Below are 27986 nucleotides of genomic sequence, written 5' to 3' on the forward strand. Positions count from 1 at the left end.
CACTAGTTCTTTCTCGTTCATGGACAGGCACTGCGCCCCACCATTGATCCCGCAACAAACAAACTAAACGGTCGGGGTTAGCAAGACGCCTTCCAAAATTTGGCAGCACACTTGTCGGGTTACCAAAATCTTTTTTTTTTTGCGCGTCGAATTACCAAAATCTTGTAACGCAAACTGGCACCTATTTGAATTGCTCAAGTAGACGAAGTCACACAGGTAACCAATACTGCTGAACAGTTCCACATATGTTGCCGCACATGAAATTGATAATCAAACCATTCCAAAACATGCCATAAAGTACTTTGCTACAAAACATTCTCCTCGTCCTTTTCTGCCGCTGTAGGATGAACACATCTCCTCATACGTACTTGTTTACAGCAAATTCGTCTAGGTTAATATGGCCCACAGTTCTGTTGCTCATCATTCTACGTTACAATGTTTATAACAGCTTGTATAGTCGACCGACCATATGGCCCAGATGCCTGTTCCTTGCACAATGACATTCTTCATAACAGTGCATCTGGACAGCGACACTGTGTAGCATCGATGAAGTACGGCTTAAGTACGCAGCTGAAGGATTGAGACATACACACTGAATGTTTCAAATATGTCCAGATAGATCTTCCTGCTACAACAAAGCACTCTTGTTCGCAGGTGATCATGCACATCCTCGAGGTGAAACCATGTCATGTGGCAGTGATCAAAAGTCCTGCAAGAACCTATTTCCGATGCTTTCTTCTTGCTTCAGTTCTTGGCCTCTTTTCCTCTTCCCGTTCTCTATCATGCGTTCTGCAGTTTAAAGGTTTGTTAGAGAAACAAAACTTATGTTTAAAAAAGGTTTATACCAAAAAACGCGGCTCAAGCAGATGCTTCATTATAGAACTGGAAAGAAAAAAATCATCCTAGTAATCATCTTTCTACAGATTTATTTATATATACCTCTGCTACATATTTAAGGTAACTAGGTAAGACATTAAGCCTACTCATAACGATGTGATTACTCTCTTTCCTATATGTAACTCAGAAATTCATTAAAATCTCAAGCTCGTATTAAAGCCAAAACAAGGATTAACACAATTCTAAATACATAAATCAGAATTCATGCAGAATCAGGCCGTTAAAATGTGCTTCAAGACAACGAAGTGATGCAAGAGTATGTTGCATTTTACATGTGTAAGCTTTCAGTGCTCACTTCCTTTAGGACACTCTTGCACACAAGGGAAAAGAAGGAGAGTAATACCAATTTTGCATACACATTGATCTTGGTTTTGGTAGCTAGGATTTAACAGTGTCACCCATGACAACTAAATAGGTGACAAAAATCATAATTCTCAACACATTACTCCGCTGAACTGTTTGTGTCATGTAGCTATTTGTACGGTCTAATAAAATGACAGTTTTAGTTGCATGTTTCTCTATAATTCATTATTGCACACGAGTATTTATACTTTTCAATTGTTGAACCACCTTCGAGGCAGCTTTTGCAATATCGCTAGCTTAAGTGGTTAGTTGCCAGCCACACCATACCTTAAGTGCATGACACCATCTTATCTACAATTTAGGAAGGTGAAATGGTGGATTTTCAACATTCTCTACCTGCATAACGACTAGTAACCTGGGAATACAATCATTATTTTATTTGACTAAATATTTCTTCAATTTAGGAAGAGGCGGGTCAGGCGCATGCTAAAAGAGGTCAAGGAAAAGAATGGGCTACAATTTGCATGAGATATTGATCGTTCCCATAAAACAGATAGTGTGTTTCACATGACAGCAAAGGTATAAAGAACACAGCAAAGTGAAAAATGTTATAAATTGTAGGAAAGCGTGCATGCTTAGTTCAATGAGATCTTCATTTCCAAACTTACTGGTCAGTCTCTCTACGACTTGTCTTGCTTGTTGAATCCTTGGCATGCATCCTAGGGAGGTCATCAGCATGTGACGGCCGATGCTGTGAAATAGCACCCTTTCTTTCTCTCTCTCGTATTTCAAATTGTGAGTTACCAGCACCAAGGCTCGGAGGCTGTGGAGCAGAAGGTGCATATTCCCCAGCTTCTAAAGCAGACTGATCTCTCTTAATTTTTCGCCGTTTGGATGCACTATTAGGGTCACTATCTTCCTTTATAGTATTACCTTTGTCCCTATCCATGTCATCTACCTATAAAAATAACATAGCATTAGAGATCAAGCAAGAATGTTCGGTTACACAATGCAAAGTCCCAAGAGGAGTGATTGCACACCAAGTCTGAGCACAAGACACAAATGACTTTTATCGATATAGCTTAACTAGTGAGCAAAAATTGATCAAAATCACAGAAGAGTATTAGAGAGTGAAGACATATATCGATATAACTGAACTAGTGAGCAAAACTTGATCACAAATCACAGAAGACTATTAGGGACTGAAGACATATATCGGCATAACTGAACTAGTGAGCAAAAATTGATCACAAATCACAGAAGAGTATTAGGGAGTGAAGGCATATTTACCCTGCTTGATGAAACATCCCTATCTTCACGCTTTCTATCCCGGAGATCTTCCTCTCTTCTGTGCTTCCCATCATCCTGAGACAGCGGAGCATTCTCCTCCTCCACGTGCCACCTTTCTTTCTCATCATGCCTGGGAGACAACCGCTGTGTATGTCTGGTGCTTCCACCCCTTCGGTCACTATCTTCATCTCTTCGGTTAGCAGCGACTGATTGGGGTACAAAACTAGTTGGAAGAGGTGGAGGTGGTGGCAAGCTTTGCCCTCGGAACCGTTCATCAGAAGTATGTGCCCGGTCTATGGAGGGTTCAGCATGCTTAACTTTGCTTCTCTCCTTATTCCTGTCTTCTCTTCCTTTTTCAGGAACCCTATCCGTCCCTCTGTCTTGCATCCTTTCAATAGAATGTTCTCTCCTTTCCAATGATCTGTCTGCTGGTCTCTCAACCACGTCTTCTCCACGTCGCCTCTCAGTCCGATCTGTTTTTTCTCTATGATCTCTGTCATATTTCTCATCAAACCTTTCTTTTAATTTCTCTGTCCGAATTAGGTTTTGTTCCTCATTATTACCTCTCTCGTGATCCACAGAATGGAATTTATCTACTGATCGCAAGTCCATTCTTTTCTCTTTGTCCGTATGATGTTCTGTTAAGTCATCATCCCGGCCTTCAATTTCTCCTTTCCTTCGTTTACCCGTTCTCTCTTCTTCAATGGGAACAGATTTTTTGTGCCGTTTCACGGTAGAATCAACCAACTCAGTAGATTCACCTTCACCGGTGGGATTTGCTGTTGCATCATTATGTGCAGCCAACACCGTTGACCTTTGGGAGGATGCTGATACCTTCCGTGGTGCTGGATGTACATTACCGTTGGTGCCAACCAACGAACTAGTGGGATTAGTATCCAGCCCACCATCAGCTGGCAGAGACAATACTTCTCTGTCAGCAGGAATAGCAGAGACTTCTTGATTAAGAACCCTGCTGGTAATTTTCCCAGGTTTTGCATCTTCCTTCACCAAATCATGCTTAGATACCTTTGCAGCATTGTGTGCATCACGCTTTTGTGGTGCTCTTGTCTGTTGTCATAAAAACTATTAGATACAATGCAAAGTTGCAAACTATCCAGCACAAAATTGCTCATTGGTCACTGCTATGCTCCATGAAATAATGAAGGACTATAAATTGAAGACGTGGATTATGCGCTAACAAGAAACAGCTGAATCCGTTGTTTTGAAAGAAAGAAGAAAAAAAGAGAGGCGGTTTACAATTTAAAAAAAACCCTAAAAATTTACACGTGGAAATACTTTTATCTACTTGCAAATATTTGTGAAGTACATTTATTTGTCATCTAGAGAAAAAAGACAAGGATGTAGGACTAAAATAGACATTATTTTTTTAACCAAAATGCTAATTTTTGCACAAAGATGTATAGATGCACATACTATTGCCATATGCATCCTTTTAAGAAAAAAGCTTAATTCAAAAAAATTGTTGTCACTTTCCACATGATAAACTGAGAGATACCTCAGATTCTGCAGCAGGCTTCAAAACTTTAACTAACCCATCAGACAAAAGTTTTGGAGGTTCATCTGCACCTCGTGCAGGTCCTGAAGCTTTTCCTTGTGCAGAGGACGATGGCATTTGACTATCAGATCCATTTGCAGTCGAGGCATTCTTCTTATTATGTTGAGCATCAGGCTTCATTGCATTTTCTGACCTTTCATGCCTACCTTCTGTAGATTTTGCACAAATGCTGCGATCTTTTGCCGTTGAGGAATCTGCAGACTGATTTCCTGTACGAGATCCAAGGAACAGTTATGCTCCAGCTAATCATAGTGGTCCGACAAAAAAATAAAGTCTTATGTATCTTCCATTTACCAGGAATAGGTTTTGCAGGCACTGGCTTCAGATCAAGGTGACCCATACCAAACTCTTCTTCAGATAGCCATGAACTCTGCATAATAATTGGGCATTCCACACATACATCTCATAACATACACAGGTGGTTGTCTCCTGATAGGGAGAAAAAAGGCACCAGTGAAGATGTAACACCTACCTTGCGAGCTGCCAGAGCAGCAGCTACACCAGTGGCCAGTACTTTCAGATCTTCCCTCTCATCCCCCTTTAGCTTCGCAACCTGGTAAACATATTTGTGAGTAATAGCCCAACAGCATATCACAAATGGTGACTACTGATGTACTTACCCTTTTCTCAATGTTGATACCGCTTTTTCGAATCACAGGAAAAATACTAGTTATCTTTGTGAGCACAATAAGGGCATTTCTAATTTCCATGTATTCTTTTGATTCCATACATTGATTAAGCACCTTGGTAATTCTTGTACTCCACTTATAATGGACCTTTCAAAAGCACAGAAAAAAGATGTTAAAAAGCACATGTGAAGAATACAGCAGGACAACATAGATTTTTGGATACTAGACATTCACATGTCTTTTTTGTTAATTCAGGCGACATGAACAAAATCTACGAAAAATGCGGCATATGACAATAATATATACTATAGAGTCCATGAAACCATGCTAAATTATGCCTGTCCAAGAAACAGAAATTTCACCAACAAAAATGGGCAGATGTGTATCAATGGAAAGTATGCAGTGGATCATTTTGTACAGACACATTTAAACATTATGGAAAAACTTGCAGGATTAACATTTTATTCTCTTTAAATAAAAGAGCTGCATCGTAGGACACAGCAACACAATTCCCAAACTGAACTCTGACATGTTTGGCATGATAAACAACAGATGGGGCCTACTTACTAAGAATGAGCTTTCCTTCGCAAAAATGTGGCAAGATAACTCATTCTTAGCAAGCAGAGTACAAAGATTTAATATCTTATGTCCTCTTTGTGCGGAATTAACGTGAAGTATCTGTAACCTGGAACTAGCATACCAACACAAAATGTACCATTATATGGTGCATTGGAGCCACCAGATTTAGATGAATGAGTCCGGGTTCCTCTAACATAGTTTGTGAATTTGTGAACTAGTTCATTTGCAAAATTGTAAATCCATTAAACTACTCCATCAAAATCTGGTGTGCCAACAGCTCACACTAAAGAGTTGAGTTGGCATCTAAACATGGTTTTGCATATTAGTATTCCTCACATGATTAACTCGTGAACTGAGATAGGACGGAACTTACTGTTTTTATGCACATCTATGGGGCCTCTATGGCGAAATATCTAGTGCAAAAGTATTATGTTTGAAGTAATTTTAGAAGGTGACAACACGCATAAACTACATAATAGACTTATTTTTATGCTGATTCCATGCCTAAAAGAAGTTTACTTGGGCACAAGATTGTGCTTTCATACTACAGATCACCCTAAGGAACTCATATGAATTGTGATATCACCATATCATGCAACTTGAGGACAAGTTAGTCCTAAATTTTAGAAATGGCGATCAAAGCAAAAAACAAAGCAAAAAACAGGGTATCTATGTTTTGATCACTATTTCTAAAATTTTAGGACTAAGCTGTACTAAAGGAAATGATAAACATGCAGAACTTAATTATGCGACACACATAACTTCAAGGAGTGTGTAAAGCATACTTTAACGAACTGAGCATAAGGTACACGTTGACTGTTTGGAAATCTGAAGTATAAAGCGAATCCTGGCTTATTTCCACATTCACGCTCATATATTGCTTCATCACTCTGCAGAAAGTTGTATATGCAAACTCATAAGCACTAAAACAATGTAATAACCATCAGGAAAGCTGTTGTGAAAAGTGTACAGCACATGAATCAAGAAGCTACCTTCCAATAGTAGGCCATCTTCAGTGTCTCATGAAGAAACCGTCCAAGCCTACCAGCTTCATATTCTGTACAACAACAGATCATTGGCTGTAGTGTCTTGCAGATGAAAACATCTATATGATTCACCGTGTTAAAAAATGGAGTTCCCAGTGAATGCATCGTCTGGACAAATGTAGCACAATACACAGCATCCTGCATGCTAAAAACGCAACGTGGATATATACAACGCTGGAGAAACTCCATGTTGATCTTCAGTGCGTCCGGACCAGAACTCAGCCATTTATCCTTTTCACGGGCTAGCCTTTGGAGAACTGATGCAACGTGTTGTTGATGCTTGTCAGATTCGTTGTTCAATTTGTCAACTAAATCTTGGATTCTCTCCTTGTCCTTCTTACGTCGTGATATTGCAATGCTAGAGTTATCTGAATTATCTTCGAGTTGTTTGAGATTGTCATGCAACTTCTTGATTTCTGCATCATAACGATCTTTTGGGAAATGGAGATCATAGAGTGTTAAACCCCAGAAAGTAGCATACAATTCAGGTGAAAGACCGTTCCAGGCTTTTGTTGGCAAAATTGTTCGGATTGTGTTAAGAAGATCTGACCACCTGTAAAAAAAAGAATACAGACAATTGCACATGAATCAAACCTAAAATACCATGGAGATGTCAATGAAGTTCCAGTATCATTTAGAAACAGAAAATTTGAACCACAGTTAACCTCTACGAGGCTTAAACAGTTAGATTATAAATTTCTGAAAGCAACGATTATCAAAGGTATAATAGCTGCTAACTACCCTACCAGCTTCCAAGGAGGACACAAGATCTTTGCTAATCTTTTAGTGGCAAACAAGGAGGGGATCAAATTCTCATTGCTGTCGTCAGATGATTTGACGGTGCATATTTTCTCCAAACTTTCCTTCCTTTGTAATTTACTTTTCAATTTATTTCAACATGAACCAAAAAATGAAAGTGGAATAACAAAGACGTGATAATCCCGAGGCAGATTTCAAACTCTCAGAAACATTTGTACCTTTTTTTAAGAACAAAAAACAAAAAGTGTGTTTTGAGGTTCCGACAAAAATCGAAAAGAAATCAGACTACGTCACATGAAAAAAATGCCTGTTTGTGGTCTGCACAAAAAAGATGAGGATGGGGACTAAATTAGCAACTATTTGTAAACCCCTTTTTGTTGCAATGAACAACGCGTATTTTTGCACGAAAATTTGAAAGTCTGTATTGCCATATTTACATTTGAATTTTTTTTTCAGAATGATTTGCGATGTGGATTTCGTTACAGTTGTAGTTGAGCCCAGGAGCCCAGGCTCAACTAGGAGTTGCTGGTGATGACCCATACCACTGAATGGTTGATTGAGAGACTCGTGGGAGATGTTCATAGAAGACTTACATGATTAACTTCTGGGATGAATCACCGTGCAAGATCATATCATCACATGATACAGGCTCCCCTTCTTCATTGCCATCCAGAGGCCAAGATGCTTCACCACTACTAGCGCTTTTGAAAAGCCTCATTACAGGGCGGTATATAAGAAAAGCAACCTAGAATGAAGTTAAATTACTAAGATGTTAACTCACTGAGGCGTGATTACACAATGAAAAAACCACTCACACATTAAAAAAATACAGTGTGCAAGGTACGAGTGTATTACGTCTGGCTCAATATGATATTTATAAACCAGATCTTCCAACGGAGGTACAAGTTGAACATAGGTTGATGGAGTTACAGCACTTGAAAGAAACTCGGCATACTGAAGTAGTATTCCATGGCATCTATCAAACTGCTCACTAACCATCTTGATATATGTGGCATCTGCATTTATTATAATCCTGAGAATAATGCCAAAATTATCAACTTTAAAAGGCCAGTGCAAATGTAAAAAACTGAATATGACAGGCTTCTAAGCTAAAACATGAACCCCACAATGCAGATAATAAAGCTTTAGCTAATGGTCCTGAATATTTGCTTTGGCATAATCTAAATAAATAAATGCATAATTCCAGAAATATAGTAAAGAATTTCAATCATTAGGATACATCTATACCAACCGTCAGTATGCATCTACATTAAAATATCATACAGAACTACAGCAAGACTGAAGTCCACTTAGCAGAGGGAGCAGACCAAAATTAGGGCAGGGGGAGGGACAGAGGATTTTGCCAAAACCTTACTTGGATCTGTGCTGGGCAATAAGCAGTAGTAGAGGAATTGCAAGTTTAGGTTCATCTTTTGGCAGCAGAGAATCACGCAACTTGTTAGTAGACTTGTTCAGGACCTGCAAAAACAATGATTTGGTAAAACTGTTTTTTGATCTTATCAGGAAATAAAGAAAGGAGCCAAAGAAAGGAGCCTTGGTTCCTGATAAAACCTTATAGTTCCGTGTTGAGCCAAACAGTGAAGATTGAAGCCGCAGCGTTTCGCTCCCTGCCATACCATCAACCTGTTCATCAGTCATGTTCTCAGTGTACTGTACATTTGCCATTTGCTGAATGAGTTCCTGCATGTTACATCATTTTAAACTTCAGATTCATATGATAACAAGGCATCAAGAAAGTTTCGACATAGCCAACAAACCTCAAGTACAACAAGCTCAGTGCCCAATCCTTTCTTCAGTTGATTAACTATGTATTGGAAAAGGCATTTTAGCTCCATGGAAAAATGCTTCTTGCATCTGTTAAAATTTCTTGGTTCAGAATAGGAGCATATAAAGATTAAAGATAATAACAATACTGATAAGGGAAACACAATCGCCCCAGATATTTGAAAGATATACAACACTAGTACAGATATTGCTTGCTTTTCTCAAAGCATAAAGATTAAAGACTTATTCTGAGAGTTGGACACAGTAATTATTCATCCATAACAAGCAATAACAAGATTCGGAGTCTTGGCAAATCGGTGATATCTTCGTTGTACAAAACTTATACAGACATGATGTTAGAATGAGCGAACAAACGGGGAGAGGGCAACCCAAGATTCTGGACAAGATAACAGCCAAAGATCCTAGCTGTAGAGCGGAAGGTAAACCTCTAAATATTTAGGTTATAAATCAATTACCTTATGTTGCATTAGCATACTAATATCATTGGCATGCATGTTCGACATAATGTATAGTATGCTTAGCTTACTACGTGCAAATACGAGTAGAGAAGAATCTTTGTGATATTTATTAAAACTGCATCCTATGCAGGTATTCATTTCAGTTAGTTTGCTGCTAACCACTACGATGGAGAAAAAATATCAACAATGCAAATTTTGAATAGCAGGAGACCATTGTTTGAGCCACATGATAAAAGCACTTACATGTGCCCAATAAGCAAGAATATAAATCACTAAATATCGCTGGATCATCAGGTTTAACTAAAAATTGATCGGTACATCACATCATGTGTTGTGCAAATAATGTAATCACAGACAGGAGTCAAAACTACATACAAGTGTCCCCAGAATGATGCAAGACATTGAAGCCAATCTGACAGGTTAAGACCGTCATCTTTTACTCTCTCACGACCACCTTGGGCCAACCGTTCTATTACAATATATTGCAAGATATCATACTCCAGCTGTAAAAGAAGCATACTTAGACAACACTGTAAATTCAACTTACAAAAACAATTCAAAGACACAAGCAAAACAACTACAGCCGACACTAAAAAGGTAGAAGAAGCATACTTAGACAACACTGTAAATTCAACCTATAAAAACAATTCAAAGACACAAGCAAAATAATTACAGCCGACACCAAAAAGGCTGTGGGCATCTGTATAAAACATGCATCACATACACAGCTAATACCTGAGTCAAGTATTTAAAAGCATCCACAACTGGATTTATCATGTCCCTGTATGCTTCGACCTGAAAGTTGTGAATGTATTGTAGAGGTAAATAATTGAAACAAGTCAACAAAGGATTGCAATTATAAGGGTGAACTTCCAGAATCAATGAATTATCATATTTAACCCAATAAAAATAATATATTCAGATATCATTTGGCCAGACTCCCTCTGTTGCTTCATCAAGTGCTGTGTACCCCTAAGGAGCATGCTCCCTCTCCACGTGTACACATTCCATTATATTACTAATATATAGAGCAGTAGGACTCAGTGTTCAAGAAAGCGTTTTTAAGCAAAGCTTAAGCGTGATTAAGCACTGAGCGATGGCAAAGCGCTTCGCTTTTGCCCTAAGCGGTAGATTAAGCGTTTTTTATTTAAATTTGACCAAAATTTGGCAATTTTTGTACTTCTTCTGCTGGTCTGCTTGCGCAATAATGGCAATATGCTATTTATCTTATTGCTAGGCTATGTTCAAGAACTATTTCCTTCATATTTTGGCAAAATTCTGTCCACATGATATCTGTTAGGTTATGTCTATTTGAACTGAACTGCATTTTAGTTGTTATTTTGCTTGCTATGCTAACCTGATATGTATTTGCTATTGTGTGAACTGTATTTCAGATGCTACTTCAATTACCCATGTGCCATGCTTCCTATTTTCATGCGTATATCATTCAAAATCTGTCAAATTCTAGCCAATTTCAAAAAACGCTTAAGTGCGATTAAGCTGCGCTTAAGCGCTCATTGCTCTAAGCTGTGGCCTTCCGCTTCGCTTACGCTTTCCGCTTTCTTGAACATTGGTAGGACTTAGGAAGCTCTGCTACCTTTTGGTCCCCCAAATTTTTTTGTCAGCACCATTATAATTAATTTACAAAGTTAACAGTAATGAGAATATGACATTAGCATTCCCCTTAACATTGATCAGTTCCAATTTGACTACTCTCAAATGGTTTTCACTTTCAGTGAGATTTCGATGAAATTCACTGAATTTCATTAATTTCAGCAGTCACTGAAATATTTACCTTTCGGCCAAAATATTTCAGCGATTTCAGTAGTACACATGATTTCAAATATTTTTCAAAAATAATTTCAAAAAATTCAAATATTTTAAATGAATTCAAGTGAATATTGGCCGAAATGCAAAACGAAATCACTGAATTTTGGTGATTTCGGTTGGTGCTGAAATTTTTCTGAAACTGAAAGTGAAAACCTCTATGTCCGTTAACTACAACTTGATCCTTGAAGAAATAACACCAGAGGATGTAGTAACAGCAGACCAGCATTCACGGGTCTGCTGCCAGTTTAGTTGATAAGAACACCATGGATCATACCCAATGGCAGACCTAGTGCACAAAGAGCTGATGTAGCCAGGGAAAACTAGAATAGCGTGCACTCGGTAAGTTCAGCATCTAGGATAAAAACATATAATGGATTTGGACACTGCCAGGTTGGCACGAAGACATTCCACTGGTTCCAGAGAAGATAAAAGAGCAAAATACAGTCCGAATGGAGCTGTCAGCAGATGTAACAATGGTTGGTCATCTCCAACATAAGAGAACTAAAACAGAACAAGGGGAATAAGTTATTCGCAGAAAGAGCTTGCCAAAAAACATTAATTACAGAAGGCCACAAAAACGACAGCTGCTAGTCCAAATGGAAGTAGGGCTGCATGTTTCAGATATGACTGCAGTATCTATTATTGTTTGAATAAATTGTATGAGCACAGTTAGTTCAAAATACCTGTTGGACAATTGTCCGAAGTACAGTCATCGGATTTGCATGAGCAAGTTTAGCCACCATGCGGCCAAGCTGCTTCAGATTTTCCTTGGCCAGCCGTTTTAAGAGCCTTCTGGTATCCAGCTAATTAAGAAATTAAGCATGCTGGTGAATCTAAAGCTCAAGCTAAAATGATAGGCGCAAGAAAGAAAACTCAGAAATGGAATAAGCAGACAACCTTTGCTGTTTGCCTTGCAGCAAGGACAACTGGGTTTTGTTCAGCGTCCTTCTCCCACTCACCATACAAACGATAGCGTACCTAAACATGAACAGTACCAGACTGGTTAAAAAGGTAGTGCAATATAACAAGCAACAATCATGAAGCATGGCAAACCTCATAAGGAAGAAGGGAAAGAACTCCCCATATCTCCATATCAACAGCAGGATTGGCAGGTATAAGTTGCAGTGAAGGAAGCAAGCATGACCCAAGTGCTTCTTCGATGTGAGATTCTGGAGACATTACACCTGTTGTATGGGCTGATTCTTTCGACGAGGCATGGTACGCCTTTAGCACTCTGCAAACCTGACAATGAATACAACAAATGCACCATGCGCCATTAAATAAACAATATCCAACAATTTTTGCCACTAGATGCTCCAGGAGGAACTGCATAATTGCAAGCAAAGGTGTTCATAGTCATAGGACCTTTCCAAATGCTTTGAAACAAATGCAGTAAAACTTAGGTATACTCTGGTAACAAGAACACTAAGTATGAACGGAACAAGTGCTGTGTGCGCCCATCCCTGGAACAAGTCATATCCAGTAGGGCAGCAGGACATCAAGCAGACCAAAGAAGAGAAGAATTCAACACTAAAAGATCTAATGGTACCTTCTGAAATAATTGTGTGTCACGATGAAGGTATGGTCCACAGACAGCAAGCATTTGGAAAAACACTTTCGGCGGATGAACCAAATAACTTGGTGAAGAGACAGATGATGCATCTATCATGTGAGTGTCGATGTTACGGGAGATTTTATGATGCGTTTGACAATATGCACTGTAGGCTGAAGAAATGGTCTTCTCAATAATTCTGCACAAATGAAAGTAGAATTGAACAACATAAATCGGGGAACTCAACCATTGGATTACAAGAGACATACTCGGGCACGCCATAATATGTCATATTTCGTAGAAGTACAGCTAATATCATAATAGTAAACATCTGTTGAGGCTGCTGATAGAATATGCAGAGGAAGTAGACAAACCTAAATAAACCATGACAAATTTCAATGTGCTCAACAGGATTTAGCTGTGCAAGACGTTCAAATAGTAGCTGCGCATGGTCCCTGGCAAATAACACCACAAGTCGATCAGTGAAATAATAACATGTCAAAGAAGACAGATGTGTTTACTGCAGGAGTGTGTTATGTGGCTGCTAGGAGGGCGCGAGAGGGACGGCCGGGGGCCTTTTTGCCCACGGCTGGGCAAGAGGGAAGGGATTTCCTTCTTAATTCTTGCTTGATTAGATTGATACATCTTCTCCCCTTATATAGAGAGGTTTACTTGACTCCCCAGCAAGGCTTAGGGCCTGTTCGGCAACGCTCCAGCTCCTAGCTTCTTCATCTCCACACATGAAGCTCATCCGAACGCTAGCGCTCCAGGAAGCAGGAATCGAGAAGCTGGCGAGCTGCCGTAGTGTAAAAAAGGTGGAGTTGGGGAAGCTGGCCTTTTCCAGATCCATGGATACCCAGAAGTTGGAGTTGAGGCTAATTACCACAAGATTGCCACCGCCAAGTGAGTTTGAGCGTACCGGTTCGTTTTCTTTCCCGAACTCGCTCTCTCTCACGTTGCCTGTTCCTTTTGGGCCCCGAACCTGGCCTGCTAATCCAGCTAAATGGGCTGGCGGCCTCTTGCTTGACGATAGAAAACGAAGCTGTGTTGCCGAACGCTTTCCAAATCGCCACCTGAAGCGAGAAGCTATGCGAGAAGTTGAATTTAGGAAGTTTTTGAGAAGCTGGGCAGTTTCAGAACAGGCCCTTACTTGACCCCTAAGCAAGCGACCCTTATCTCTAATTAACCCTAAAACTAACGGGCTATACCGCCAGCCCAGGCCCATTAGGCCCATTACATACTCTAACACTACACCCCACCTGGACATGCAGCTTGTCCTCGAGCTGCAACCTAACCAACTTATAACCATGACTCGATGCAACACAAACCTAACACCTAAAAACAAGCCTTTTACATCGGCTTGTTTTATTACTCTCAACCTGAAATGGACTGGGACGCTTTATTTTGGACCCCTGAACATAAAGTGGACACCATCCACACGTCGGACGTGCACGTGTACAGCCACCTGGATCCCATGGACACCATCTGGACAAAAGGAGTGCATGTGTATGGCCACCTGGAAGTGGTCGCAAAAGCGACCAGCAGAGGGTGCCCTCGCAGCAGCCGGCGGCGGAATGCAGTGGTGCTACGCGGTGCGCTCCTGTCGGTGACACCATGCCTTCTCCCCGCCGGACGGCTGTTGGTCTGCACCGCACAGAGAAGAGTGGAGGGCTTTCGATGGAGAATGGCGAGGAGGGGTGCGCCCCCCAACCGCCGATGTCGCAGATTTTGAGGTCGCTGTCCGTGGGGAAAACAGCATGCCCGCCGCCCGTGGGGAAAACCGCATGCCCAAGATCCCCTACGCAGCGGACGAGATCGAGGTCGGGCAAAAGGGAAGGGATTTCCTTCTTAATTCTTGCTTGATTAGATTTACATCTTCTCCCCTTATATAGAGAGGTTTACTTAACTCCCCAGCAAGGCTTACTTGACCCCTAAGCTCTCTAATTAACCCTAAGACTAACGGGCTATACCGCCAGTCCAGGCCCATTAGGCCCATTACGTACTCTAGCAGAGTGAAACTGTACCAAGTGACTAACAATGAATCGTTATTAAAAGAAACTTTGCAGTATTATAATAGAACATCCAAGATCAATGGCACGCAAGGTATACCAATCATGAACTGAGAGGAAACCAAGAAGAAGCCCAAGCTTCTGGTTCTTTTCTATCTCAGGGGCTCGCTCCTCAACTATATCATTTTCCATCTCCAATGCTGTGTATAAATCGATCGTTATTTCTTGCTTCTCGTCGTCCATAAGATCCTTTCCAGTAGCAGCAAGATTTATTTTGCCTATTTTAGTAGCCTGTGATCAACAAAGAGATGAGTAAACTCCAAGTTGAATTCGATGTGTCAATAATTATTGAAGTATACTGAAGATCAATGTAGACATAGCATAAATGCAAGACAAGATCTGCATGCCCAGTTCGAAATATTTCCAGTAACTTAAAACACAGTTATACCATCCTACAACCAGTGGTGCGGCTGTATTACTGTGTCTCGACTGTTGACAGAGAGGTTCATATACCTAGAGGTAACTGTAAATATGACACTCCTTCAAAGCCTAAACTACAAGATGACAATCAAAAGAATTACATTTTTGCCAATCTAGTTCCAATTTCTATATATGGTCTACCAATTTTGAATCAGACAAGAGCATCAACCCTAACCACTGGGCCCCTAAATCTAACAGTTGAGAGCAGTGGCGCATTCACAGTGAACAGTAGCCAAGAGCTGCCTCCGCCATGTTCTGGAACCATCCACCACCTTCACAGAAAAAAAGGGCATGTCTCCTGGCCAAGTTGGAGCTTGAGGGGAGGAATGACTCACCATTAGCTGCAACCAAGCTGATAGGAAACGCAACCATCCAAAGCCACACCGTCGCTGCACTACCATGTTGAGTAAGAAAAATTCGAGATGGAGGCAATAGTAGTGATACTTTATCTGAATGAAGTGGGGAGAGGGAGCGTCATTTCCAACGCGCTGCAAAGAGATGGAGGAAACCCCAACAACAGAGATAAAGATGTTGAAGGCAGCCACTGATAATGAAAATGAAAGTGCAGCGAGCCATTGGGTGAGATACGCTTGATGCTCTGGATCTTGCAATCACTGCACAGTACTGCTACAGAGATTTGGGATGAGATCAATTTCAACAAACAAGAGGGTGACACCACCCGCTTCATGGCCATCGTGGCTCCGTTAATCACCATCAACTACTGGGCCTGCGGGGCTTCTTCAAGTTCAGCCGCAAGGATAGCAAGGGTGCTGGCATTGATGGCAAGTAGGATAGGGCAGGGATAAAGCCAGTGGTTGAATTAGATCTGAATCTCCGTCATTAGGCACTTACATCTGACATTGACAGTGAGTTTAATCTGTGATGTACTTCAAATACATGGGGATGCTCACGATGGAGCACAACTAGGACAAAGATGGAAGCACTGCTGAACCAGGGCATTCAGCCAGTGGACATCCTGTTGACTGGCCACTGCTGAGGGCGATATTCCCACTGCTCAGGGCCGGCACCAAGTACAAAGCCAAGGACATCGACCAGAGGACTACATTGGAGTAGTCCAGCGATAAAGTCAGGGAATTTGTTGCCAGCTTCAATGCGGCAAAGGACAGATCATTCATGAGAAGATGGCACATTGGTGGAGAAGAGAATAAAGATTCAGGGGCGGAAGAAGAGTTCAGTCAGTCCACATTGTCAAAGTCACGCTGGCAAAATAATCACGTCATGACTGACATGTCAGTTTTGCCATCAAACGAGGGGTTTGGGAGTTGCATGAATAATTAGCGTGATCAATGTTCAAGAAAGCGGAAAGCGTAAGCGAAGCGGAAGGCCACAGCTTAGAGCAATGAGCGCTTAAGCGCAGCTTAATCGCACTTAAGCGTTTTTTGAAATTGGCTAGAATTTGACAGATTTTGAATGATATACGCATGAAAATAGGAAGCATGGCACATGGGTAATTGAAGTAGCATCTGAAATACAGTTCACACAATAGCAAATACATATCAGGTTGGCATAGCAAGCAAAATAACAACTAAAATGCAGTTCAGTTCAAATAGACATAACCTAACAGATATCATGTGGACAGAATTTTGCCAAAATATGAAGGAAATAGTTCTTGAACATAGCCTAGCAATAAGATAAATAGCATATTGCCATTATTGCGCAAGCAGACCAGCAGAAGAAGTACAAAAATTGCCAAATTTTGGTCAAATTTAAATAAAAAACGCTTAATCTACCGCTTAGGGCAAAAGCGAAGCGCTTTGCCATCGCTCAGCGCTTAATCGCGCTTAAGCGTCGCTTAAAAACGCTTTCTTGAACACTGAGCGTGATAGTTATGGTTTCATGAAAAAATATCCAAGTGTGGCAACTGACTATTATTCCTCATGAAGTTGTGGTTCCAATAGGAATTATCATGGTATTTGCTTAAACAGAACTTTACACGGCATTGTTTCCTTTTTAAAATGGTAGTCTTCTGTTACATCTAAGAGTCGGAGCATAAAATATAAGGTTATTGAAAATCTGTGGTGGTATTTTTATTATTTGGGTGCATTGCAGCAACATGCATATAATTCTCATTTATAACCCTACGAAATACAGCAAACCCGTTTTTAGAACAGAATGAATTCAACTGGAAAACTACATACTAACCTCATCAATTTTCCTTGAAACAAAGCAGCCAAAATGCTCAAATGCCTCATCATCATTTGGAAGTAAATGAGCATAGCTGAAACAGAAGGCATGAATATTAAATATGATCCAGCAGCAACACTAATTCATATTGACACAGCATAAAGGAGTCTGAAATTAAAAGCAAACAAGGACTTCAGACTACAATTATGGTTAGTTGGTTAGTGCAATAATTAATAATATTCATACCAAATAGGATTATTTTTTCTCGGTATTGCAGTACCTTCTGAGGAAAATGACCTAACAATTCAGTACTGCTTGTAAAAGTCATCATACAGTTACAAGAAATGGCCATCAAAATAAGAGCAGAAATTGAAGAGGACATCGACAAAGGAATGTGAAAAGTACCAATTTTACATGAATGTAAACCTTACAAAAAGTTTTTTGACTGCAGATCATTTTTTAGAACAAAATATTTTGGAAATATTTTGAAGGAGGATGTCCGAAATGACAGTTGAGTTCAAGAAGTCTAGAGGAACACAAGGACAACTAGAAAACTTACAGGTTATCAAGGTCAATAAGACCAGATTTGACCAACAGGGCTGCTATTCGGAAAAGACCAGATGGAACAGGGATGTTTACATCCAATTGTTGATAGTATTGGAATTTGAACCCCAAAATTTTAGCAGCATGGGACTGTAACAAACAGAAGTCATAAGATGGGTTGAATCAAAGTACTAAGTGAAGTATGGTAATAATCTTTACAGGCAGTGGTATCTTATTCAAAACTAATGAATACCTTTGGAAAAAGAGGTATAAGCTGATAAAAGATACTGTTATCTGGATAGAGTTCAAAACATTCCAACACCTAGCAGGCAAACAAGGAAGAATGTAATTACATTGTAGCAATGACATACTTTTACAACATCAGATGGTAATACCATGATAAAAAACGAAAACTCACAATGTCAAATACACGATTTGGGTCCAGGTCAAAATGTCCAATCAATGACTGTCACAAGAACATTATGTCATTACACAATACTGTTTACATGCTCAAATCATAACATAGGAGTAAGAAAGAAAATTCCAACACCCAACCTTTATAATGCTGATAGTAGCTGAAGAAGCATTTTGGCAAGCCAAATCTGAATTGACTTGACAAAGTAGGGTTACCTGAATTCCAGACAAACAAAGGCAACTAGGTTAAAAATTACACCAAGCTACAGTAAACCATTTTAGACGCATTCTTTGGAAACTACTGAAAATCCCACACGAATGCAATTTACTCTCAAATAATTTCAAACTGGAAGTATAAGAAGTTAGAACACGTGTGTGGATATATACATCTGCAATCACAATTACAATTGTTTGTAGAAGTATCTAGATTATAGAGTTTACCTTCTAGATTTGTTAGAACACATGTTAAAAAGAGGAAGGCAAAATTGGCTGCAGGAAACTGCACTGATTGACATTACCTGATTGTGTCACAGCCCAGACACTTAGACACATCATAAAGTTGTGTCCATTTGCTAGTAGACACCAAAGTGTGTAATAGCAAACGAGCATGGTTATTCAGTAATTCTATAGTTTTCAGGCAGCAAAATGTTATGACCGGCTTGGTCTATTCTAGGAAAAGGCCCAACGGGCATTAGTATTATGGGCTTGGCCCACAAGTTATCTTAGGCAAGTTATCTTAGGAAAGTTATCTTAGGCTAAAGTTATAAATACTCATGTAAGACATCGTTTTGAGGCAAGCAATAAAGACTATTATTATCTTTTGTTGCCCGGCTCCTAGAGGAGTCGGAAACCCTAGCCGCTGCAGCCAAGCCGCCGCCGCCTTCAACCCAAGCCGCGACGGCGCCCTGCCGCCGGCGCGCCCGTTCCTCGCCGCGTCCACTCCCTCCTTGCCCCTACAACCTACGCACTAGAGCCGGTAGGAACCCTAGTCCTACCAATTTGGTATCCAAAGACACCAGGCCGATCATGTCACAATCTCCATCACCGCCGCCGCTACCATCCACCTCCGTCCCACTCTCGCTGCCGCCGGCCACTTCCACCGCGATGGCGGAGATCGCATCTGGCACCACCGCCACCACACCGACAGCGCCCATCACCATCACGGCGGACCCGCCTCCGCTCCTCTCGCCCGAGGAGATGTCGGGCACCCTGCGGGAGCTTGTCCAGGCGGTCAGGGGTATTACCCTCTACCTCGCCGGGAACCAGCCCCCGCCACCGAGCGCCGGCACCACCGCCTACGGGCCGCCGTCGCTACAGTGGCCCGCCCCGGCCTTCCAGGCGCCCTACGGAGGGGCGTCCCAGCCGCCGCTACTGCTGCCGCACTACTCGGCTGCGGGACAGCCGTGGCCAGCATGGCCGGCCTCCACCGCGCCGCTGGGGGCCCGACCCAGCAGCTTCTTCCGGCGCACCAGGCGCCACCGCCGGCCCCCACGCCGCAGGCGCCGGTGCAGCAACTCCACCAGGCGCCGCCGCCATCGACAGTACCACCACCCGCGCCTAGGGCTACGGGTCGGCCCCTGCACCAGGTGCAGTTTCCACCGTCACCATCGCCGATCCCCGCTTGGGCGACCGGCTCGTCTCCGGGCCCGGTCTACTCCACGGCGCCGGAACACCCGACGCCCTCGCTGCGGTTTGATCAACCCTCCAACTCGGCGAACCACGCCCCGGCGCTTCCCGACCCAGCATACGCGCCGGCGGCGACTGCGGCCGCCCCTGGGCACAGCGGGCCGACACCCCCTCGCTTCGCCAAACTGGACTTCGCCACCTACGAGGGCATGGATGACCCCCTCAACTGGCTCAACCAGTGCGAGCAGTTCTTTCGAGGGCAGCGGACGCTCGCTTCGGATCGTACCTGGCACGCGTCCTATCATCTCCGAGGCGCAGCGCAGACCTGGTACTACGCCCTTGAGCAGGACGAGGGCGGCATGCCACCTTGGGAGCGCTTCCGGGAGCTCTATCTCCTCCGTTTTGGGCCTCCTATCCGTGGGAGCCGACTGGCGGCCCTCGGTCGTTTACCGTTCACATCTACAGTGCAGGACTACGCCGACCGCTTCCAGGCCCTGGCGTGCCACGCACCGGGCGTCTCTGCGACCCAACGCGCCGAGCTCTTTGTGGGCGGTCTGCCGGACCATATCTGCGTGGACGTCGAGCTCCGGGATCCCCCCGACCTCCAGACGGCCATGTACTACGCCCGGGCCTTCGAGCAACGGGCCCAGGCACTGCAGCAGCCACTCGGACGGAGTGGTCGCCAGCCCAGTCGGCCAGCGCCGACTTCCTCAGCCTCGGGTCGGCCTCTTCCAGCCGCGACGGCCACACCCCCGGCCGCCACACGGCCCTTCCGTCGGCTGTCACCGGCCGAGCAGCAGGAGCGTCGCCGTCAGGGTCTCTGCTTCAACTGCGATGAGCCCTACACGCCGACCCATGTCTGCCCCCGCCTCTTTTATTTAGAGACGGTCAACTACACCGAGGAGGACGACTCACCCGACCCGTTACATCCGCCTGCGGCGACCGAGGACGCGGCCGCAAATTCCGCAGCGACGGCGTGCGTCGTCTCCCTTCACGCCCTGGCCGGCATCTGGGGCGAGCGGACCATGCTGCTGCCCGTGACGATCCATGGCGAGCGACTGGTGGCCCTGCTGGATACGGGCTCCACACACAACTTTCTGCCCGAGTCGACCATGCGTCGGCTAGCCCTCCCAACGACGGGCGGGGAGCGCCTGCGGATCACAGTGGCGAACGGCGATCGCCTCCGGTGCCATGGGCTCGCCCGCGACATTCCCATCTCCATCTCGCGGCGAACACTTTTCCATCACCTGTGCAGGGATCGATCTGGGCTGCTTCGACTTCATCCTCGGGGTGGACTTTCTCCGGACCCTCGGCCCCATCCTATGGGATTTCGATGCGCTCACGATGACATTCTGGCGGCAGGGCCGCCGCATCCGGTGGGAGGGCCTTGGGGGCGCCGCGCCGGCCGTGCCACACCTCCAGCTGGCTGCCGCGTCCTCGGAGGCCGAGCACCCCCTGCTGGATTCTCTTCTGCAGCAGCACAGCGACCTCTTCGACGATCCTCGGGGTCTTCCGCCTGCCCGGGTGTACGACCATCGTATTCACCTCGTACCAGGCTCCACTCCGGTGGCGGTGCGACCCTACCGCTACCCCCAGCTGCAGAAGGATGAGTTGGAGTGCCAGTGTGCCCTGATGCTCGCCGCAGGCATCATCCGGATCTCCACGTCGCCCTTCACGGCGCCGGTGCTTCTCGTCCGTAAGTCAGACGGCACATGGCGTTTCTGCATCGACTACCACGCCCTCAACGCACTCACACTCAAGGACAAGTTCCCTATACCGGTGGTCGACGAGCTCTTGGATGAGCTCCATGGGGCACGCTTCTTCACCAAGCTCGATCTCCGATCGGGCTATCATCAGGTGCGCATGCATCCGGACGACATCGCCAAGACGGCGTTTCGCACCCACCATGGCCACTTCGAGTTCTTGGTGATGCCTTTCGGCCTCGCCAACGCCCCGGCGACGTTCCAGGCCCTGATGAACGACGTCCTTCGACCCTACTTACGGCGGTTTGTGCTTGTTTTCTTTGATGACATTCTTATCTATAGCGCCACCTGGGCCGAACATCTCCAGCACGTCGCCATCGTCTTCAACGAGCTTCGGGCGCACCACCTCCACCTTAAGCGCTCGAAGTGCTCGTTCGGGACGCCTACCGTCGCCTACCTCGGCCATGTCATCTCGGCCGACGAGGTGGCTATGGACGCCGATAAGGTGGCGGCCGTCTCCGCCTGGCCGACGCCCCACTCGCCGCGGGCTCTCCGCGGGTTCCTCGGACTCGCCGGCTACTACCGGAAGTTTATCTAGGAGTTCGGACTCATCGCGGCGCCCCTCACGCAGTAGCTTCGCCGCGACGCCTTCGCCTGGGACGACGAGGCGACGACGGCGTTCGAGGCCCTCAAGGGGGCCCTCACGACGGGCCCCTTCCTCCAGATGCCCGACTTTGACCGCCCGTTCGTGGTGGACTGTGACGCCTCGGGCGCCGGGTTCGGCGCCGTACTTCTTCAGGGCGATGGGCCCCTCGCTTTCTTCAGCCGGCCTTTCGCTCCGTGCCATCTTAAGTTGGCAGCTTACGAGCGGGAGCTCATTGGCCTCGTCCAGGCCGTGCGTCATTGGCGGCCATACTTGTGGGGGCGGACCTTCCACATTCGCACGGACCACTACAGCCTGAAGTTCTTGCTGGATCAACGGCTGTCGACCGTTCCGCAGCACCAGTGGATCAGCAAGCTCTTCGGCTTCGACTTCTCCGTCGAGTATTGGCCGGGCCGTCTTAACACCGTGGCCGACGCGCTGTCCCGTCGCGATTCCGACCTCGCGCCAACCGCCGACGCGTCCGCCGGGACAGCCCTGTGCATCCGCTCCGGGCCATCGTTCGGTCTATTCGCCGACATTCGCCGCGCCACTGCGACAGCAGATGACGCTGCACTTCTTCAGCAGCAGCTCGCGGTCGGCGACTTGGAGGAGCCCTGGCGCTTCGCTGACGGACTGCTCCTCGATGGGCGCCGGATCTTTGTCCCGGCGCATGATGATCTCCGTCACCAGGTGTTGCAGCTCGCCCACTCGGCGGGCCATGAGGGTGTGCAGAAAACGCTCCATCGTCTTCGCGTCGACTTCTACATCCCTGGCGATCGTGCCCTAGTCCGCGACTGGGTTCAGTCTTGTCAGACTTGCCAGCGCAACAAGACAGAGACCCTGAGGCCGGCGGCTCCTTCAGCCCTTGGAGGTGCCATCTCAGGTTTGGGCGGATATCTCCTTGGACTTCATCGAGGGCCTTCCCAAGGTGGGGGGCAAGTCGGTCATCCTCACGGTGGTCGATCGCTTCTCTAAGTATGCCCACTTCATCGCGCTTGGCCATCCATACACGGCGGCATCCGTGGCCCAGGCCTTCTTCAACGGCATAGTCCGTCCACGGGTTCCCGACATCGATCGTCAGTGATCGGGACCCAGTCTTCACGAGCCATGTCTGGCGCGACCTCTTCAGGATGGCTGGTGTCCAACTCCGCCTGAGTACAGCGTTCCATCCTCAGACGGACGGTCAGTCTGAGGTGGTTAACAAAGTCATTGCCATGTATTTGCGTTGTGCGACAGGTGATCGGCCTCGCGCTTGGGTGGACTGGCTCTCTTGGGCGGAGTACTGCTACAACACTTCTTATCACTCCGTCCTGCGCGCGACGCCATTTGAGGTGGTCTATGGTCGACCACCCCCGCCTATACTTCCGGTCGACCCGGAGACGGCTCGAACGGCGGTTGCGGGTGACCTTATCCGCTCCCGTGATGAGATGCTGGCTGAGGTCCATCAGCGTCTCCTTCAGGCCTAGCAGACGGCCAAGCACTACTACGACGATCATCATCGCGAGGCGGAGTTCGCAGTGGGTGACTGGGTGTGGCTGCGTCTTCTCCACCGCTCTACGCAGTCACTGGACCCGCGCGCGAAGCGCAAGCTTAGCCCTCGCTACGCCGGGCCCTTCCCTGTCGTGGAGCGCATTGGGAAGGTGGCCTATCGTCTTCAGCTTCCAGCCCGCGCCCGCATCCACGACGTGTTCCATGTGGGGCTGCTCAAGCCTTTCCGTGGCGAGCCACCGGCGGCTCCTCCGACGCTTCCTCCAACCGCCGATGGTCGCATTCTTCCAGAGCCAGCAAAGGTGTTGCAGGCCCAGCTCCGTCGTGGCGTCTGGTTCGTCCTAATTCAGTGGGCGGGCCTTCCGGAGGAGGAGGCTACTTGGGAGCAGCGTGAGGATTTCCGTCAACACTATCCAGACTTTCAGCTCGAGGACGAGCTGTTTGCGCAGGCGGGGAGAGATGTTATGACCGGCTTGGTCTATTCTAGGAAAAGGCCCAACGGGCATTAGTATTAGGGGCTTGGCCCACAAGTTATCTTAGGCAAGTTATCTTAGGAAAGTTATCTTAGGCTAAAGTTATAAATACTCATGTAAGACATCGTTTTGAGGCAAGCAATAAAGACTATTATTATCTTTTGTTGCCCGGCTCCTAGAGGAGCCGGAAACCCTAGCCGCTGCAGCCAAGCCGCCGCCGCCTTCAACCCAAGCCGCGACGGCGCCCTGCCGCCGGCGCGCCCGTTCCTCGCCGCGTCCACTCCCTCCTTGCCCCTACAACCTACGCAGTAGAGCCGGTAGGAACCCTAGTCCTACCACAAAACGTGTCCAGCAAATGACTACAACTTCAGTGTGTTTGGGTAATAACATGGGTTTGTGGTGTCTGGGCAGATGCTAATCAAGACAAGTGTTCTATAGCATCTTTCAAATAAATACTTTGAGAAACACAGGTTATTTGGCTTCCACTATTTTGCAGTCCAAGTGTCCAACTCTGTAATTTTAGGATCAATAATAAATCGAAGTCTGAAATTAGTTGATTATTTTACAGACTCCCCTTGAACTATAGATATTCAGTTAGTAATAAGGATCAAATAATTTTGCAGTAATTTAGGGCAGTACTGCTCAGCAAAGCATCAGTGAAGGAAGTAGAAGCACATAAAGATATGTTATGCTACTCAATCCATATAGCATAAAGAAATAATGATGATTACTTAAAATTTTCTTAAAAGTATGAATGAACCAATGTACAACTATAACAAGAACTTTGGTGGAAGTTTCACAGGCAGATATACATACCAACTTGGCGTAGCCCTCACTTTCTTCTCTTAGCAGGTTGAATTTAGTTTGCTGATAAAGAAGCCGCGTGTTGACTCTGACCTGTTGCCAATTATTACAAGCAGACGTTAAAAAATGATGCAATAAACAGGCAAAAAGGAAAATGTGCCAGATAAGGAGAAGGATGTTGCACAGAAACCATGTTTAAAAGATATATGCACTAATGTGACATGGTATATTGTATAATTCATGTGAGCACACACAAAATATGAGGAATCAATGACCATAACATGATATCCTAAGTCCTAACAATATGCATGGTATTAGTATGTGATACATACCTCCATGGCTTTTAAATCCTGGCCCTTTGACTTACTCTGTTCAACCTCCCATAGGAATTCTTCCTTCAAATGTGCACATACAGGAAACAGAGACGACATGGTGTCAGCTGCCTTGAATCATGAAAGGTGGTTTCAACAAAGATGTGACGCCCTAGTATGATGAACAACAAATACTCACTTCACATCGCTCTTGAAGAAGCCTAGGCGCAATCAATGAAGACTCCACAAATGATTTAGTCTGCAGCCAAGAGTAGTATTTAAGGAAATTAGTGAGGACTAAATCCTCCACCATAAAAAGGATAGGGGCCAAGAAGATAGATAGCCTATTTGCATACTAAAATTATGAATAGGTATTTAAGTGTCAAAAAGATTTTTTACCATTTTGACAAGACGGTTGCGATATTCACCAGAAATTGTAATCTGCACGTAACTTCAGGTCAGATCGACTAATAATACAGCATTCAATGATTACAAGGAAATGACAGCACAAGCAACGGACTGGTAAATCTAAGTTACATGATTCAAATAAATGCATCTTGGACTTGGGCATCAACCATGGATCAAAAGCAGAACCACACTGATAGGTGGGAAATAAAAGGTTATTGATTGAAGTCCTATGATAATGAGTAAGCAAGACACAGGTGTCAAGATATTTTCGTTTTTCCGGGATGGGAAGTGGCAAGAGATTGAATGAAGGATAGCATTTACATTTCTATTGACCCTGGTTGTTGGAAAAACAACAATAACACCGTAGCAGCATCTAAGTAAAGGCTGTCATGGCATCCCAGCGAGAGTCACAGCGATAACCGGGCTTCAGGATGACATTGCCAACATGTGTGCGCCATGTCAATACTCAGGAGATAACACATATTGGCCAAATCGGCAATTATAACTCATATAACATGGAGAATGCCCATGGGTGCAATTCCAATGGCAGGGGAGTTCCAGACGATAATTACAACTTTTCTACAGCCAAAAAGACCATCTATGTCTTGATTTGTGAGCCATCTGCCACTTGCTGACCTAATTTAATCCTCCACAGCCCTTTCCTCACTACAGCTGCCACACAGCCTGTCTGGTCTAACCACAGCAGCAGAGTACACAGACTGCCCTTTTCCCTCTACTGCTACACTCATCCTCACCTCATAAACCCAGTTCACCACAACAGTCGAGTAAATGGGAAACGAAAGCTATGACAGAAGCCAGAAGGTGGAGGATCAAGTTGGGGACCCCTCTCGGTCCTCGAGCCCAATGCCACCAGATCTGCCCGTCCCACTAGATTCGTTGGCCAAACCCGAAATCTCTGGGTGACACTCCCTGTCACCTGTGTCCATGATCAGGTGACAAGTCCACAACTCGGTAACTCCTAGAAAACAATGCTCTTGGTAACTGTTTTGTGGTATAGATCCAGAACAGTTCCATTTTAGACCGGTTTCACTGAACAGGAGAACTAAAGCCATGCAGGGTAGACCTTTGAATTGGTTCACCAGAAACTGGAAAGGAACATCACGAGCTTTTGTACAATAATCACCTCGCTTATCTGTAAGATTGTTTTGCACTTCACTGCAGAGAGATATGCTGATAGCTACAACTAATATCCATGTTCATGTGCATAAGCATGCAAAATCTAAACACTCCCGCACTACAGTTCGAATAACAATGAATAGGTTTGTGCTTTCGACCAGTATAAGGTTTGCTACCCAAAGCTAGTAGTTTCATGTTCATCAGTAAAAGCATAATTTAAACCTTCTTTTCTGCTACAGCTTCAGCAGGGTACTTTTTCCAAACATAGCCTTTAGAACTTGTCCAGAGCTACCACACGCTATCACTTCCATTGAGATAATTTTTCATCACTGAAACGTCTTGCAATTCAACCAGGTCGTCACTTCAGCTGGCACAACAAGTAACACAGACTAACAAACTGGCCGTCTCCAGTCAAATTTTTTTTGACCAATTTTCAGCTAAGCATTGCAAACAGTGTTTCTGCGTACGACCGCCCAATTGCGAATTGACTAATCAAACACATTCCATCGAGCCACTCGAAACTAACTAAGCACCACACAGCAGCAAACGAAAAAGGGGTGGAGACTGGAGAATACTCACATCCTGCCCTAGGTGGGCGACGATGTCGGCGAGCACCGAGCCGGAGTCCTCCTGCCATGCCTCCTCCGCGAACACCACCGAATCCAGCGCCGCCCGGCACTTGTGCGGCGACAGGTCCCCGAGCACCTGCGCAACCCGACCAACGCAATCAGCGCGAAGACGACAGGGACAAAGCCAGCGAGCTGAGTACGGGAGCTCACCGTCGCCCAGCACAGCTCGTAGAGGAAGCGCGGCATGGGGACCGGATCGGGGATGCGGAAGGCGGCGGCGGACTGGCCCTTCCATTCGCGGAGGCACTCCTCGGTGACGTACTTGTAGTCCGGCGCCTGGAGCGGCCGCAACATGGCAGCGGGCGCGGCGTTGGGTTTTGGGGGAACTAGGGTTTCATGGGAGGCGGCGAGGCCTGAGGAAGGAGGAGGCGGTGGCGGTGGTGCTAGACGGGGATGAGAGACGGCGGGGGAGGCGGAGGGGGAGGAGGTGTGCGAATGAGATACGCTG

The 27986-nt window shown here is 45.3% G+C and overlaps 1 protein-coding gene across 2 annotated transcripts; it reads right to left on the reverse strand.

The window, feature by feature from the left end:
• Window positions 1-208: 208 nt before the first annotated feature.
• LOC125545717 (THO complex subunit 2-like) lies at window positions 209-27986 on the reverse strand. 2 transcript variants are annotated; one of them, XM_048709749.1, is made up of 33 exons: window positions 27689-27985; window positions 27489-27614; window positions 25764-25805; window positions 25564-25623; window positions 25386-25448; window positions 25066-25146; window positions 18458-18532; window positions 18321-18368; window positions 18156-18224; window positions 17919-18052; window positions 17378-17453; window positions 14835-15025; window positions 13100-13180; window positions 12723-12924; window positions 12227-12415; window positions 12071-12151; window positions 11857-11976; window positions 10079-10138; window positions 9719-9846; window positions 8858-8954; window positions 8652-8780; window positions 8455-8558; window positions 7935-8112; window positions 7673-7824; window positions 6267-6873; window positions 6060-6164; window positions 4687-4842; window positions 4539-4619; window positions 4361-4436; window positions 4007-4275; window positions 2491-3558; window positions 1869-2158; window positions 209-789 (listed from the first exon to the last, which is right to left on the reverse strand). In XM_048709749.1, exons 1-33 carry the CDS (start codon window positions 27830-27832, stop codon window positions 720-722), a joined length of 5352 nt encoding a protein of 1783 aa, XP_048565706.1. In that variant the 5' UTR covers window positions 27833-27985; the 3' UTR covers window positions 209-719. The 2 variants fall into 2 exon arrangements, with proteins under 2 accessions (XP_048565706.1, XP_048565705.1); XM_048709748.1 differs by having other exon boundaries at window positions 8455-8780; window positions 27689-27986.

This window comes from Triticum urartu, chromosome 3 (assembly GCF_003073215.2).
Source record: "Triticum urartu cultivar G1812 chromosome 3, Tu2.1, whole genome shotgun sequence".
Lineage (NCBI taxonomy): Eukaryota > Viridiplantae > Streptophyta > Magnoliopsida > Poales > Poaceae > Triticum > Triticum urartu.